The sequence below is a fragment of the Rhinoderma darwinii genome, chromosome 11 (assembly GCF_050947455.1).
Source record: "Rhinoderma darwinii isolate aRhiDar2 chromosome 11, aRhiDar2.hap1, whole genome shotgun sequence".
Classification (NCBI taxonomy): domain Eukaryota; kingdom Metazoa; phylum Chordata; class Amphibia; order Anura; family Rhinodermatidae; genus Rhinoderma; species Rhinoderma darwinii.
Window position 1 is genome coordinate 74,348,481 of NC_134697.1, and position 17,296 is coordinate 74,365,776.

General features: G+C 38.1%; 1 protein-coding gene across 1 annotated transcript in view; it reads left to right on the plus strand.

Moving 5' to 3' along the window:
* The window catches only part of NRG3 (neuregulin 3), a 722,376-nt gene extending 706,566 nt beyond the window's left edge, over nt 1–15,810 (plus strand). Inside the window, exon 9 of the mRNA XM_075841743.1 lies at nt 14,568–15,810. Within this exon, the coding sequence (XP_075697858.1) occupies nt 14,568–15,078 (511 nt within the window). The 3' untranslated portion in view covers nt 15,079–15,810. The remainder of the gene's footprint in view (nt 1–14,567) is intronic.
* Nucleotides 15,811–17,296: the final 1,486 nt, after the last annotated feature.

A 17,296-nucleotide genomic window follows, 5' to 3' on the forward strand; every position in this document is an offset into this window, starting at 1 on the left:
AATAAAACAAGGTCTTATTGCATTTACTACATAAACCAAATATTCCCTCGGAAAGTTTGTATCCTTGTGGCTAGTGAGTTCTATGACAAATACAGTACTGTACTGAGTCTCTTTGACTTGTTTAATTTACAGCATTTTTATACAGAGGACCAAAATATGTTACTATTAAATATATCATGATATAAGCAGCATCATATAATCCAGCAAATAAATTGTGTTTACACAATTATGTTCTCCTCCATCTTTACCAGACATTAGTTGGACTAAACTCACCTTTCACTACTGAAGCTGTAATATATGACTTATCAGTTGCTATAAAGATTACAATGAAACTGCTCATAACCCCCCAAAAAAACAAAACAAAAAAAAAAACACTACGTCAGAGCAAATAGAATTTAGAAAGAAAAAAACAAAAACTAATAACAGTTCTTCTTTTTAATGAATACAATCAGACAGTTAGCCAATCTAATTACATGTTATCTATAAACAGCGATCTTACAGTGTCTTTCAAGTAATTCCTTCCCGAGGGACAGAGGATACTACACAAATGGATTTTTTTTCCTTTCTGTATTAGCCTAACATCTACTGGAGACTTATCGTTTCTTCATAGCTTGCTGCAAAAAAAAATATCTCATATCTTGAAAACAAGAAGAAACATTCAAAGAAATTTGTAATGTAAGATCGACTGCTGCGTATCATAATTGACACTTATTCTGATTGACAGTGAGGGAAAAACAACAAGTTTTCTTGACATTTGCCAAGTCAGTCATCATTGCTTACATTATCCTGATGGGCTAACCTTTCAAAAAAGGGATTTAGCTATCATTGATGACTCTATCTCATAATGACAAACAAACATATCAATCCTGCATTATCAGTAGGTATGCATCTTGATATAAAGATAGCAATATTAAATAAATTATATGTGGGTGTTTATGTACTGTGCAAAAGTTTCAGGCAGGTGTGGAAAAAATGCTGCAAAGTAAGAACGCTTTCAAAAAGTGTTAATAGTTTTTTTTACTGAATTAACAAAATAGAAAGTGAATGAACAGAAGAGAAATCTAAATCAAAACAATATTTGGTGTGACCACCCTTTGCCTTCAAAACAGCATCAATTCTTCTACAAGCAATAAAAAGGTCCTATAGCAGGACGGAAACATTGCAGCTTGTGCTGACTGAATAAACCACTTTTTCTTACCACATTGGAGTGCTGTGGGATTTCTTATATATATACACTGTATATTTATACATATATATACTGTATATATATATATATATATATATATATACTGTATATATATATATATATATATATATATATATATATATAAAAATGTATATGATGCCGGTAAGCAATCTGGCTGTTGGATTTATCATACTTTCACAGTGAAGACTGAAGGCACTTAACGTGAGGCATTTTAAATTTAAGGTGTTCCGCCTGTAAACAGCTTTGATTTATAGCCACTGTCCCATGGCATTGGCCATGATTGGAGAATACTCCATGTCTGCCTTGTAGGCAACAATCTATGTGGCACCTAAATTATGTAAACAAGGGAATGCAGCTTTCTTTGTTTGAGCTCAGTTAGGCCTGGTAGTGTGATTGCCAGGGTTGATGGTTTTATATTGACACTCAGGGGTCACCAGAGATCTTTTAGATTGGAGCCCTAGGGATTCAATAACTAGTTTCCCCTTCTTCTTATAAATGGAATTTTAGGAGGCCTTCATAGTGCATTAGGAAGATTCGGTCTCCACTTATACTTATATTCTTATACTAACACATTAACAATAATGAAGTGTTTTGACAGTGAATAGACATTCCACGGGATGTCTATTCAAAATCCCTGCACTTCGTTACTGTGTCTGTGGTAGTTACAGCAGAGGAAGCGTGATCTCGTTGTAACCTGTCATCTACAGCGTAATCTCGCGAGATTACGCTTCCTCTGCTGTAACTACCACAGAAACAGTAATGAAGTTTAGAGATTCTGAATAGACATCCCGTGAAATGTCTATTCACTGTCTAAACACTTCAGTATTGCTAATATGTTAGTATAAGACAGCACATAGTGATCTAGCAGGATCCCTATGCGCTGCCTAAATGAATGGAGGAGTGCATGATGCGGATTGGTCAGCGTCATACACTCCTCTGTACAACGCCCACTTGGTCTAAAGTAAAACACGCCCACTTGGGCATTAAGCAACTCATTAGCATAAATCTAAAATCGCTAATAAAGTGGTGAAAGCAGATCTTTTTTTTTAAATAAAAAGCACTGCTGTCACCTACATTATAGCGCCCATCTCCTTATGTAGGAGATAGGACACTTATAATGTGGTGACAGAGAATCTTTAAATCCCTCTATGATGGGTGAAGTTTCAAACATCAATGTTTTGCTTTATTAATCTTCTACTTTAGTAATATCACGTCTTAAAGTCCATCCATATCTAATGATTCTACCCGTGGCTTCTTGGAATCCCTAAGAGCTGTATTGATACAGTAGTGCACCACTAACAGCTTAGCTAAGAGCCTATAATGCAACAGACGCTGTTCCATTACAATGTGGGAGATATATTTTCGTTTTTTTTACTGTACAATGCCAGATGTTAATTACATTTCCTACAACGTAAGACACCAGAGAACAGTTGGCAGATTTGAGGTTATGTCAGCCAGACAGCAGAATTCTGAATGCATTTTTGCATCAGACATAAAGTACCACAGGTTCAGTACATGATAAAGTCCAGAGAATCTTTGAATATTATGAAGAGGGGGACAGAAATAACTGAACTAAGTTCTTTAAGAACTCTAGGGTGTAACCCATCTGGTCCCGGAGCCTTGTGCACATTTATTTTATTTAACTTAGCTTGCACCATCTCTACATTCAGCCAATTCAGTATAATAATTGATGTATTAACAGCACTGGCACCGGCTACATCAGCTGCTCTTTCTTCTGTTGTATATACAGAGCTAAATAACCCATTTAGTAAATCTGCCTTCTCCTAATACCCTGTGACCAATAATTAACCCTATAAAAGTATCTTCTAACATTTCTTGGTTGGTTATGCTCTGGCACTCAGCAGGAACAGCTTCATCGATCTTTAACCACTCTGAAGAATCAGTGTCCCCCTCATTATGAATACCTACATACAACCAACATGAACTTAAATTGTGCATGAACATGCCTAGGGTTTAGGTTGTATCTCCAATTAACGACTCTGTTACAAGTCATAAAGCCTTCCCTGTTATTTCTCAGTCCTTTTCTGTTATCACAGATTTCAGTGCCTATGCAGTTTGAAAAATGTCTTACTGAATTAAAGTCAATTTCGGTTAACAGTCCTACAATGAAGACCTAACATGTACAGAATCCGGTAGTATCACAGCCATCTCTATGGAAACAGGCCCGTTAAAGCATGAATACAGAATTACTGCTGCTGCTTTCTGCAGGTTGAGTACTGAGATGAAGTGGCCCGGCACAAGAGAAGCCTCATAAATAATTAGGACTAATATGCAGGGAAGAATAGAAAATTAAAGACAGAGAGAGATCTCACAGAGACTGCAAATGTATCTCCTGTGAAAAAGCCTTGAAAGCTGTTCTAAATTTATCATAACAATCTAAATGACAATATATATTGAACACCATTTTATATTGAAATTCTATATTAAAATGTACTATATCTCCTATTGTATTTTTTTTTTTTTCAAGAGAGCAGCAGGACAAACTATTTGGAATCAGTTTTTCTGCATACGAAGGATTTATGCACATGTCGGAGGCTGTACACATCAACATTAAGGCTTCCTTCACACACAGAAAATTTTTGGTGTTTTAAACTGCATAAAAAAATGCAGTTGTGTGTAGTGTATTTGATATTTTACTATAGACTTTAATATAACATCTGGCTGCACCTAAAACTGCATGACAAAACAACACAAATTAACACCATTGAAAACGCAGCAAAAAGTTGTGTGTGAATTTTTAAGACTGGCGTTTGAAAACTTATTGATAGATGTGTCATATCCTTTAGCTAGGCCGTACGCCTTCCAGGCCCCCCACATCGGCCATAAAATAAAATCACATACTCCCCTTACCGCTCCTCCGCTCCCCCTTCGGGTCCCCTCAGCATTCCAGAAAAGCTCATACAATGTCCTGACGCCAAGCAGTGTGAGGGTCATATATGCAATGCAGAACTTCAATGTCGTCAGTGCTGCATCGGAAACAATATTCTGACGAAGTACATTGTATGAGCCGCTCATGTTGAGGTGGACCCGAAGGGAAGAAAAGGTGAGGTGAATGGAATAATTTTTTTATTTCATTTTCTTTATTTAACTGTCCATTGGGGGGCGGTTGGAGTAGTCTGATCGGGGAGAGTAGAGCTAGGGGCCCATCACGGGCCTCTACCTTGCTTAGCCTTATAGAGTGAAATCTATGTCAGCTACAAGTTGGTGTAGATCTCCACTATAACTTACATCAGTTTTCTGGTGTATACTTTAAGGGCCATCACCGCTTCCTACTAAAGTAGCGAGTGTGGTGTAAAAAGGCCAAAGGTAGCAATTATCTAAATCTGTTTGCCTCAGAATTAAATTTAGAGGCATAAGGAGGTAAAGTAGTGCCCAAAGCAACTCTAGGAGTGCCAAATTATGGCTCTATAAAAAAATAAAAAATAAACGAGCGATCATCCGGCTATGTGCATGAGGCCTAAATCAGTGATAAGTATCCTATTTCCAATGCTCCTTTCCACCAAACACTTAAGACATTTTTAGTGCTCTGCTGCTGCCTCCACTAGGGAGTGCAACTTGTATACACACCTAACCACAGAAATAAAAGTGGGACATATAATAAGATTAAAAACACAAAAAAAAAATGTGTTTTTAATCTTATTATATGTCCCACTTTTTTTCTGTGGTTAGCTTCAAGTTTGGAACGAAAAGTTCCAGTTAGGGACTCGCAAGTGTGGGGATCCGTGACGAGGATTGCGAGCTTGCGTTCTTTTGGCCAAAATTACAACCAATACCCCATGTATTTTTCATGTTTACTTGCATTATATTTACTACTTTTTGGACGCAGCCAGGTCTTCAATGCTGGGAGTGCATGTTGTGTTGCCGTCTGGCATAGCAAGCAGGGCAGCCCGCTCTATGTATTGTCATGGCATTACAAATAGGCTGCTACCAGGCTATATAGGCTGTGCCTCATGGTTAACGCATTAGCCCTCCATGTTTTACACACTGCACCCACACTTCATGCATTACTCACATTCCTGACCCTTATGCACTATACTCAGTACTGTCCCCTATATTTTACACATGTTATTCACCAGTCACTATACTCAGTACTGCCCCCTATATTTCACACATATTATTACTACTTGCACATTATGCACAATTAATTTATTTTTTACTACATATCCCATGCACCACACACCACTCCCCTCAAGGCTAGTGGGAGTGGCTATTATTATTTAACACACCTGAGCACTTTCCTTCAACAGCATTTTTGACCTGGCTGCGTCCTGTTGGGATTATACCTGCCCAATTTGTGAGTATGGCCAATTTTTGTGTTTTTAATTATATACACACCTGTATAAAGTTTCTATTCAGATCAACAGAGGTTGTATACAACTGTACACTCATAAGGTTCACTTTAAATTAAATAATTACCAAATAAAAATGCTACAAATATTAATGAGAACAAATGGAGGTATTATCCATAGTCAGAATTAAAGACACAATAAGGCTGGGTTCCCATGGTTCGGATAACTATACAGCGCAGCCGACCAAAAACCCGCAGGGAATTCCTTCCAAAAAACTGCACCAATTTTTGGTGCAGGTTTTTGGGCGGAATCACCGCTACAGAATAAGTGGTGAAAAAAAATAATAATACTTACCCCCCAGGCATTTTTATAGTGACGCGTCCCCCTGTTCTGTGCAGCGCAGCCTCATTGGATGATGCTGCATCCCATGTGACCGCTGCAGTCTTTAATTGGCTGCATCAGTCACATGTGTCACATGTGTTGAAACACCATCCCAGGAGGCTGTGCTACACTTATAACAGAGGAATGTGTTGCTATGACAATGCCCGGGGGTAAGTATAAGCTTATTTTAAATTAATTTTACTAAAAAAAATAATTTTACATTTTGCAGCATTTCCATCGCAAAAATCGCAACATATGCTCAATTAATCCAATGGGGGAAAGCCCATGACAAAAGAGCAATGAATCCGCAGCATAAATTGACATGCTGCAGATTTAAAAAAACGAACAACAGGTAAATTTCTGAATGTTTTTGCTGCATTTTTCTTCTGCAGCACGTGCATGAGATTTGTTCAAATCTCATCTACTTTGCTGCTACTGTAAATGCTGCGGAATTTCTAAACAGAAATTCCGCAGTGTTTACGCTACGTGGGAACCCGGACTTAACATTCTATGTGGAAATGTAGGTCAGGTTCAGAAGCTTTAGTAGATTGTCTGTTATATAAATGGTTCATAAGTATAAATGAGAAAGTTGAAAGTTTTTAGGTTTGGTGATTTGTCTATTTCCGAACATCCTCATTCAGACCCATGTTTTACTTTTTGGGTGTAATACTGAGGGTATGTTCACACGGCCTATTTTCGGCCGTTTTTCGGGCCGCAAACGGCCAAAAAATGGACGAAAAATTGGAAGAAGAACGCTTCCAAACATCTGCCCATTGATTGTTCCGACGGAGCGTTTTTCGCTGCGTTTTTTTACGTTTTTTTACGTTTTTCATAGACTCTAGTGAAAAAAATCTCCAAAAACGGCCGTAAAAAAACACTGTGAAAATCGGGAGTGGCACAAACAACGTCTGAAAATCAGGAGCTGTTTTCTCTTGAAAACAGCTCCGTATTTTGAGATGTTTTTGACTCTGCGTGTGAACATACCCTTAGACCCACAAGTGGTTCTGCTAAACCGAACTTATAGATCCATATTTTAGCATTCATTGCCTTTGGTAATCATAGCAGCATTATGTGGGAAGATTTCGAGCTGTAAGAAAGGCTGGTGGCTTTATCTCTTCAGTTGGCCATGAATGTATAGATTTGACCTTGATGCGTCGAACATTTATATATGAAAAGATATTTCCCATGATATGAACAAATTTTCCCATATTTCCTGTGAAATATTGTGGATTGGCATTGCCCCACACCTACGTATATTTTTCTCAGACAATAGTTAAAGAAATTCTACAATCTGGACTCACAGTCTCTATACTGTTTTTCAGCTGCATGCATCCTCGGGCGGGCAGCTGATCAGCAGTGCTGAAGCAGGGGGCCCTTTGAGAATTGTAGCCGTGGGCAATGGCCCTGTTTTCCCCCCCTAATGCCGACCCTGACTGCATAGGCTGTTGGTTTATTTTAGTCAACAAGCCTATGCGTTACATGTAGTTGGTGTATGTTGCACACACTCTGGCGTGATGACATCATGACGTCAACGCCCCATCAGCTTTATTCTGCAGCAGACTGCCCGGGCAGCGCTGCCTAAGTTGCACTGCGTGCTTTCTGTTGTCAGCAGTTGTTTCTGCTAAAGAAGATAAAGACTGAGCGCTCTACTCTCCCCCAGCCCAGCAACGGCTACTACCCCACTGATCCCCGCCTGCTACAAGGCTGAGCATTAAAGTACCTCAATGATCAGCATTAAAGCTCCTCAATGATCAGTATCCGTTGGACTCTGGTCGTTCTGCATGTAAATGTTTTAAAAATCCTGTGCAATGATATAGATACACAGTAGTCATGCACGTCCTTTTAGTTAAATCTGAATTGTGACTTGTATGAGAGTGGCATTTAAACACAATGTAGAGCTCTCTCTTCCAAGCAGAATTGTATCATAACAAAAGTGTGACCTTCTTTAGTTTTTTGATCCCAAGTATTTTCTATCCTGCAAAAGTACAAAATGTTCCCTCTCATTTGGAATAAACAAATAAATATGAAGTCCTTTATGAAACACATTTCACCTTGTTAACCTTTGTTTACGTCAAATTTGTACCGTAAAAGCATTTCACCAAGTCATGGAAATGAAGTTATAATAGTACATCATGTATTATGATATGATTTTTGATGGAATTGGGGATATTTTTGGTTATGTTAGTAGGTTGTTTTTTTATAACTCCCTTAGTTGTCTGTATTCTCCATTGAGACTCTACATATTTCTACCCAATAATCTTAAGGCGTACATATTGTTTCAGGGGAAATTTCAGAATGAATCGCCATGTTTGTGTGCATGAGAAATACCACTATATATGACCATTCTATGAGTTGCATCCTGAATTTTTCAGCAGTTATACCCCCTGCAGGCTCCATCTCCAATTGTTATTTGCTCCAGTTTGGAAGGAGACTAGCTGCTATGATGTTTCCTATACGCAGCACACACAGAGAAAATAGGAGATTCTGCTCTCCTCTCTCTCTATAGCACACCCTCAGAAGCAGCAGCAAGGAGCACATTATCCAGCAGTACTGAGGAGTGTAGCTGTGAATTCAGCACTGGGGTGAGACAGTAGAAGCAGCAGCACTATCTCTGTGTCTCTCTCACTCTGCAGCTGCTCCATCCTCCTCCTCGTCCTCCCTCTCCCCTCTCTATAGACTTCTAAGGGCTGCAACTGTAACCTGATCTCTCAGTGTACAGACTCATGTGTAAAGCCAGACTAGACTTTTTGTAGTACTACAGATTTATTTTAACTAGTGATGAATGAATTTTCTGAAATTATTTTCAGGGCCGATTCTATCTAAACAGCTGAAATTTGTTTCCATCCTAATAAATTTGACGCGACTCGCAAGTCCCCTGATTGACCTGTCAGACTCTCTGATGTTGTAATGACAGGGTAAGGAGACAGACAGGTGAGCCCTAATCTACTTGCACGATCCATCCTAGGCGGCGGCGTACAACTGGGCGACGGTCCCTACACTCAATACGTGCACGAGAGACAAACAGACAAGGGTACACAGAAGCTACGGGAAATGGGGCAGTTGCCCACGGCAACACCTTGAGCAACAAGAGTAGTGAACGAGCCGAGTCAAACCAGGAGTGTATGAGGTACCAAAAGCAGAGCAGGAGAGTAGTCAGTAAAGCCAGGGTAAAAGAAGCAGAGGTCAATAGTACTAGCAGGAACAGCAGAGCCAGGAACCCAGACAGAATCACAGGCAAGGAAGATCAGGAAATTAAGGTATAAATAGACATAGAGCAGGAGCTAGCTCCGTCTGGCCAGGCTGTGATAGATTCTCCCACTCCTCAGCCTACTGAGTGATAGCAGATGGAGTCACTCTATCAGACCTAGGAGCAGATGCAGACTGATTAATCACGGGCGTCGACACAGAAGCTGTGTTGGCAGATCCTTTACAGATGTCTTCTAGGACTGTATCCAAGTGGGATAGAGTCCTTGAAGACATCAGAGAGTCAAACAACGCAATCATGGCACTTGCGATTCCACCCCTGAAAAAAATTACCATACTTACCACCTCCGCTGGTCTTCCATAGTGATACGGCCCTGCCTGCCTCCCTGTGTTCTCTGGGAAATTCGGAGTGAATGCAATTTGTGCCAAATCAGTTCGCTCATTTCTAATTTAACTACTGAGTGACAGCTGCTCATCCCCACACATTTCTATTATGTCAGCAGCACATCTCCCTGTAAAATTTTTGGCTGCATGAACGATATAATTAGTTGATGAACGAGTGTTTCCTCGTTCATCGGATAATTGTTGCCCTGGTAATGGGCGTTCTGTGGACGCGTGTTTGCCCGATAATTGGCCGACGTAAAAGGGCCTATATACTTTGTAACAATTACAAAAGACATTGTGATACAGAGAAATTAAACAATTGTTAGCAATATACATTTGGTAGGAGCCCTGACCATACCAGCTTACAATCTGTAACTTAGGAGGCATTGACAGATTGATTCACCAGGTTTGAGATTTGCTTTTGGCAAATTTATGAAAATAACAGGTAAAGATTTTCCCATTGTATGCTATTGATCAGAAAATCTAGTGACTATTTATGAGGATTCTTATGAAGATGAGGTTTCTCAGAAAACCTAGGTTTCTTCTGTTACCCCACTGTTGCCTTTAGCCTATGTTAAGTGTCTAACATTTATAACGACTTATCCATGAATTCATGAGAAACATGTCTTTGTTAACAACATGCTGTGTTTCTATAAGGAGGTAAGTGCCAATCTAGTTGTTGGTAATGAAGCAGATATAATTTATCTAGATATTGCAAAAGCATTTGATGATGTGCCTCAAAGCAGCCTTGTACTGAAGCTACAGAGGTAGGGACTGGGGGGAACATGTATGTAGATGTATGTAGACAGGCAAAGGTTTTAGAACGTGATGTCAAATTTTGGCCATATAGTGTATTTGTGAACCTTCTGTTTAGATTAACCTTTTCACTGCCAAAGACGTACTGTATGTGATGCGTCAGTATTTTAAATGGCTGCCTCAACTTCTTCATATCATGTTAAAGGCCATGTTTGTAGCTATCAAATCATATTTGCAATATACAGGACACAGCAATCATTGAAAGTCGGGCAGCAGGATAACAAGTTTTACTTCTTGGTTGTGTGTGAGCGTAGGGAGGTGGAAGAGGGAAGCTCCAAGTGAAATCTGGAAGAAAGATCACACACTGTCAATGTCATTTCTCTCTTTGTACAGCCTTCAAGTGAGTGACTTAAGTGGTGTAATACATGTATTTTTTTATTTTATAATTTATGTAATTGTCCGTTGACAATTAAAGGGTTAAGGAACTATGCCGCAGTGAGACAGAGCTTTTGCAACAATTGTGAAGCCATAATATTCTTGCTCTATACGACATTGTCCACTACAGTTTAATTTTAAGTACCACTGGCACATATAGACGCCTCCCTATTACTTAGCACTGTTTATTATATATATTGCTATACAGTAGCAAGAAATAAAGAAAAAAATGTAGGGGTGTAATTTGCATGGACACTATTGTATCAGCAGGAAGTTAGAGGGTAACTAAACATTCAACAAACTTCTGACATGTCATAGTGACCTGTCATTAGTTTTGATTGGTGGTGGTCCGAGCGCTGAGACCCCCACCAATCGCTAAAACGAAGCGGCAGAAGTGCTCATGTGAGAGCTGAGCCACTTCGTTTCTGTTCGGCTTTTTCCGGAAAGCCCATGTAGCTCATAGACTTTCTATTGAGTCCGTACACCGCTACATTGATTTCCGGAAAAAGTCTAAGGGTATGTTCACACGGCCTATTTACGGACGTAATTCGGGCGTTTTTGCCCCGAATTACGTCCGAAAATAGCGCCTCAATAGCGCTGACAAACATCTGCCCATTGAAAGCAATGGGCAGACGTTTGTCTGTTCACACGAGGCGTATATTTATGCGCCGCTGTCAAATGACGGCGCGTAAATAGACGCCCGCGTCAAAGAAGTGACCTGTCACTTCTTTGGCCGTAATTGGAGCCGTTATTCATTGACTCCAATGAATAGAAGCGCTAATTACGGCCGTAATGGACGCGGCGTTCAAGTGCCTGCACATGCCGGTACGGCTGAAATTACGGGGATGTTTTCAGGCTGAAACATCGCCGTAATTTCAGCCGTTACGGACGCCCTCGTGTGAACATACCCTAACAGAAATGAAGTGGCTCAGCGCTCACACGAACGCTTCAGCTGCTTCGTTTCAGTGATTACGGGGGGGTCTCAGTGCTCGAACTCCCACCAATTAAGATTTCTGACATGTCACTATGAGATTCAGAAGTTTGTTGAACGTTTAGTTACCCTATAATTTAATTATAGCTGAAAACTAAAATTAGACACTGTCTCGGTACTGGCAATGTCTACTTTGTACTGTAGGGCAGACCCAAAAGAGCCACGGAACTTGCAGAAATTATTTATAAACTTGCTTTTATTTTATTTTTACCTTAATAATAATAAGTAATAGCTGCATTTTTTCATATTTTGTTCTTATACCAATACAAATATGCAATACAACTGCTAAATTTGTAGGTCACGAGTCCAATGTCTACCTTTCTTTCATACCTAGGCTGCCAGCTAAATTGATTTCTATAGTTGTAAGACACGCTAGTCACTTCCGCCTCCACTGATGGAGCTATACTCTCCAGTCTTCATTGTTTTTCAACTTGTTAAATAAACAAACCAGCCTTGTATCTGTATAGGCTATAAGTGAGGGTAAAAGCTGTGATCTGTCCTTGATAGACAAATTTGGAATTTAGCCTCGGAGACTACATCATATTTCACTCATTTCAGGCATAAATTCAATGAAGCATGTCCCTGCACAGTGAGAGGGATGGGAACGTTCTCTCTCTGATTGACTGTCAAAGAGACTTGAGAGAAGGGGACACTTTGGGTGACAGTAAAAGCAGCCCCAAGAGAGATAGTAGTTACATCTTATCCCAGAAAATAAAAGCAGGAGTACATAAAAAACTGAACATACAAGTGAAAGATACTGCATATAATATCTGTCAGGTTTAGATCAAGGTCTTTGGATGACCCTAAGCAAATGTAATTTTTTTCCCCAAAAAATCAGGATATAATTCTGTTATAATACTGCCCATATACTGCAATACAAGGCCTAAAAATGACATCATACAGTAGCAAATAAGTGTCAGATAGTGCTTAATAGTGTCATATAGTGAACTGATAACCATGCCCACATTATGATGCCATATAGTGCCTAAATAATATTACATCCAGCACACTAACATTCATTTAGAGTGTTGTGGAGACAAGGTAGCACAGAACCCTAAAGATTGAAGACCCTGGGACAATCGCCCCTTCTTCCCATGCTATAATCCAGCCCCGAGTATTCTGAAGCATTTTGAGCTGAAGGTATGGTTTAACACTAATATAAAGCTGTAAAACAAAATATTATAATCACATTAGTTAACATATTTTCATACCTTATTTTTCTTTCAATGTAAAGTAACTTTAAATGTAAGTATTATATTTTGGAAGAAGACCTACATGTGCAGTAGTTTCAATAAAATAAGAGAAGCAACATTTAGCAATTTGTGTCTTAGTAAAGTTGCCCTTTATAGAACCATATGTATGGCTTTTCTTTTATACCGTTTAGCTTGTCACGAAGGCATCTGATTGAAATTTGTTAAAAATCATAAAAAAAACCTCTGCAGTATTTTCCAAAAAGAACCACACATCTAGATTGACATTTTTAATTGCTTAGGTATTTCAACTTCTACAATTTTGTTCCATCTGTCTGTGTTCTTATTACACCTGACAAGCCAGACTTTTATTGCAGAACTGCCAGGCTTCATTATTTGTTATGGGATCTGACAGCTTTGAGGTTAAAGATTAGATTTAATAACAGTTTAACACTTAGCACGCTGCTAATTAAGCAGTGGAAAGTCCAGTATCTAATGAGAGCTTTAAACAAATGATATGTTTCTATGCCAGTCACGTTGCTGTATTTGGCGTATTTGAGAGTGACTGCAATTCGAGGATGTCAGAGTTTACATTTGATTGAGGGGGAGGTATTTTGATTGAATGTTATTTAGATAGCAGCTGTTCTCGTTGCAATATATTGAACTATTTCATGGTTCATGAAACCTCCTCTATAATCCCTTTTTTATATTTTTAGTATTTATTCAGTCATTACATTTATATTTAGTTTTTTTTATTGTGCAGCAGTAGTAGAACATAAAAAACCTATATCATATTTGGTATTGCCATAATTGTAACAACCCGTAGAATAAAGGTAGCATGTTATTCTTGCTGCATGGTGAGTGACGTAAATAAAAAAAAAAAGGCCACAATAGCTGTTTTTTTTTAATTCCCCCCAAAAAGTTAATAAAAGGTAATAAATATACAAAAACATACAAAAATGGTGTCATTAAAAAATACAACTTGTTATTAAAAAAACAACCCCTTATTCGGCTATGTCTAAGTTATGACTCCAGGAGTGAAATACGATGATGAAAAAACAAAATAGAATGCTTGGTTATTAATTAATTGTCTTTGTATACTGTAGCATTAAGATTATCCTTCAGTGGAAATAAGTGGCCTAGTTCAAAACCCTAAATAAGAGCCCCATTATCATTCCCCTACCAAATTTTAAAGTAGGCACTATAGATTCTGATAGGTAACATTCTCCTTTCATTTGCAAAATCCAAATTCGTCCATCTGAATGGTAGATAGGGAAATGTGATTAAAAACTCCAGGAGAAAACGTTGCATTATTTTTTAATTTTTTCTTACAAGACATTTTACACAAAATACAAGAAGTAAAAATCCTGAATTTGCTACTTTTGTTCATTCTGTGTTATTCATTTTCAAGTATTGTGATGTTATAGGTATTATTGTTCAGGTACAGTTATTTTCCTGTTGTAGTCCGTTCATAGTATCTTTCCAGACAGATACTATCCCTTATATTTGGCTGTCAGTCCTTCTTTTACTAATGCCATCACTTTTCTTCTTTCTTGTGATTCATTCAAAATGTATTGTATAATGTTATAAGTAATAATGTATAATGCTGTGTTAAAACTCTAGAATACAAAAGTAGATTTTGTATTTGGAAAATATATTGTGTATTTAAACAATAAATTAAACCATGTTTCTTTTTTTATTCTACCTAGGTGCTCCTCCTCTGATTTGACTCAACCACAAAATAATTCAATAAATATGCAACTGCGTTCAAAAGAAACACAATCCTATTTTAACAACATGGATCTAAAGGACCGTGTCCGTTTTTCAACATCCAGGGCCAGCTCTATTCCTATCATACCCTCGGTAGGGCTAGATGATGCCTGTCTGCAAATGCAGAATGTTTCTGAAGTGTCAGGCATTAAAATGTGCAAAAACTCCTATTCCAGTGAACTTGTGAAGGTGAACATTACACCTAGCAACTGTCTTATAGCAGAGCAAAAAGAAGTCAAAATTATGCTTGAAACTGTACAAGAGCAGATACAAATTCTGACCGATGCAAGAAGAAGGTCAGAGGACATCGAAATTACCTGTCTACAGACGGAGGAAAGTGCTAGTGAAAACACAGCTTTCCTACCCCTGAGCCCAAAAGCAAAAACTGACCCAGAGGCACAATTTGTCTTAAGAAATGAAATGCAAAGGGACTCAAAGCTCCATGTGTGATTTTGGCTGTGGACCACTCTGTCGGATGCTTAGCGTAACAGAATATGTGCGAAAATAAGATGAAAGGAAATAAATTATTTATATGCATTAATTTAAGAGCATCTACATAGAAGAAACCAAATAGTCTATCGCCCTCATATCATAGTGTTTTCTAAACAAAATATTTTTTTAAGGGAAAGAAACGTTTGAGAAGAGGCAAAGCATACAATGGCTACATTGATGTGTGATACTATATCCTATGTTGAATTCTAACCCCTTTGAATGCTGGTGGGTATTTCATTCAAAATGCTTTAAAACTTCTTCCAGGTGCAAAGTATTTTAAACCAACCTTGGGGGGGTCAACATGATCTTTCCACCAAAAGGGCCAAAAGCATCACCATTCAGAAACCATAATTGTATTTTGTTATATGATTTTATTGACTATGACAGTAAAATGCCACAACTATCCCAACGAAAAGAATTACAGCTCCATTGTGTGTTCAGTTTTCCTGTGGTGTTATTTTCAATGCTTGTCATTTCTGGACACGTAACATTCACATGTGCCAAAATACATGCTTGCCTATTTAACACAAGAGATGCCTGACCATGACAAGTATTTGGGACCATCTAAGAGACGACTAAAATCTTGTTTAACACAATCGTCCTGGATCTGTCAATAAAATAAAAGTATATTATGTATCACTTATGAACATAGCACAAAAGCAATACAGGCTTAAGCTTTTTTTATTTTTACTAGTAGCTTCATTTGTTATTTAGGCAACATTTTGCTCAACATTTAAAGGAAATTACAAAGTTTTATTTTACAGATCATTAGGTCAAGGACAAATGTGGGTCAAACATGTATGACTGAACATGGTCCTCCAGTAAAATTAGCCATACATTAGCCTGTATATTAAGGGCTTTTGATGATGGTAATGCATGTGTCTTAGGGGGGCATCAAAGTGAAGCTGTTTGGGAAATATTTTGGGTTGTTTCATCACTTACCGATCATCATAATCCTATTTTGCCGGAGGAAGTAACCGTTGGCTGATTTACCAGGTCTACCAGAGCAAAAGATTCTGCTTGTTAGCGGCTCTCCTACCATGGTTCATAGAGGAGGGTTCCCTGCTCTATGATGCCTATATGCCGTAGTAGGCACGTGGAAAGGGGCTGTCAATGTGAGACAAGCCCTGTATGGATAACATTGGTGCATGTTCTAGTACAGTTCACAAAAAATTCTCAGGTTGGTTCTTATGTGTGATGCTCCACATTGTCTTGTCCTTTTTGTTCCTACAGCAGCTTTTCCCCTGTTGACAGCGCCCACAGTACATTACGTTCATTTACTAATCACATAAAAATGTTTTGTAATGTTCATTGATTTTTCTATTTATTTTAATGGATCAATCACAAGTACAGCTTCATAAGCATCACATCCTCTTACCTTGTCCATGGAGCAGTGTGACCTACATAATGTGATAATAGATTTTTAATATTGCTAACAAAGAATGCCAGCTGCACAGACTGTAAAATGTAAATCACTTTAGAATTTCTTTCAGTTCACAATGGCTTGATTAAATTGGTAATCTAAATAAGGCATGACAGTAGTACCATAAGTTGTCAAAGGGTATTTTTTAAATCTGAAATATTTTACAGCATCAACAACTTTCAATGAATAGTAGATAAATGTCCTACACCTTAATCTATCCATGTTCATTGTAGCCCTTTACAAATGATGAAAGAGAGATAGCAGTGGAATGTGAAATCTAATGAAGGCTTGAATCTCCTTTGGAATAATTATCTATCTATCTATCTATCTATCTATCTATCTATCTATCTATCTATCTATCTATCTATCTATCTATCTATCATCTATCTATCTATCTATCTATCTATCTATCTATCTATCTATCTATCTATCTATCTATCTATCTATCTATCTATCTATCTATCTATCTATCTATCTAGCTATCTATCTATCTATCTATCTATCTATCTAGCTATCTGTCTGTCTGTCTGTATATCTGTCTGTCTGTCTGTCTATATCTATCTATTTCATATCTATCTATTATCTACCTATCGTATTTTTTATCTTTCCTATATGTGACCCTACTGAGTAATCTCATAACTCACATAGGATCTTCTTGGTTTGATGGAGATAATATTTATTTATAAGTCTAGGTTCACATTAAAGCCCTGCTCACACTGAGTTTTCCTCTGTGGAAACCGCGTCGGAAAACTT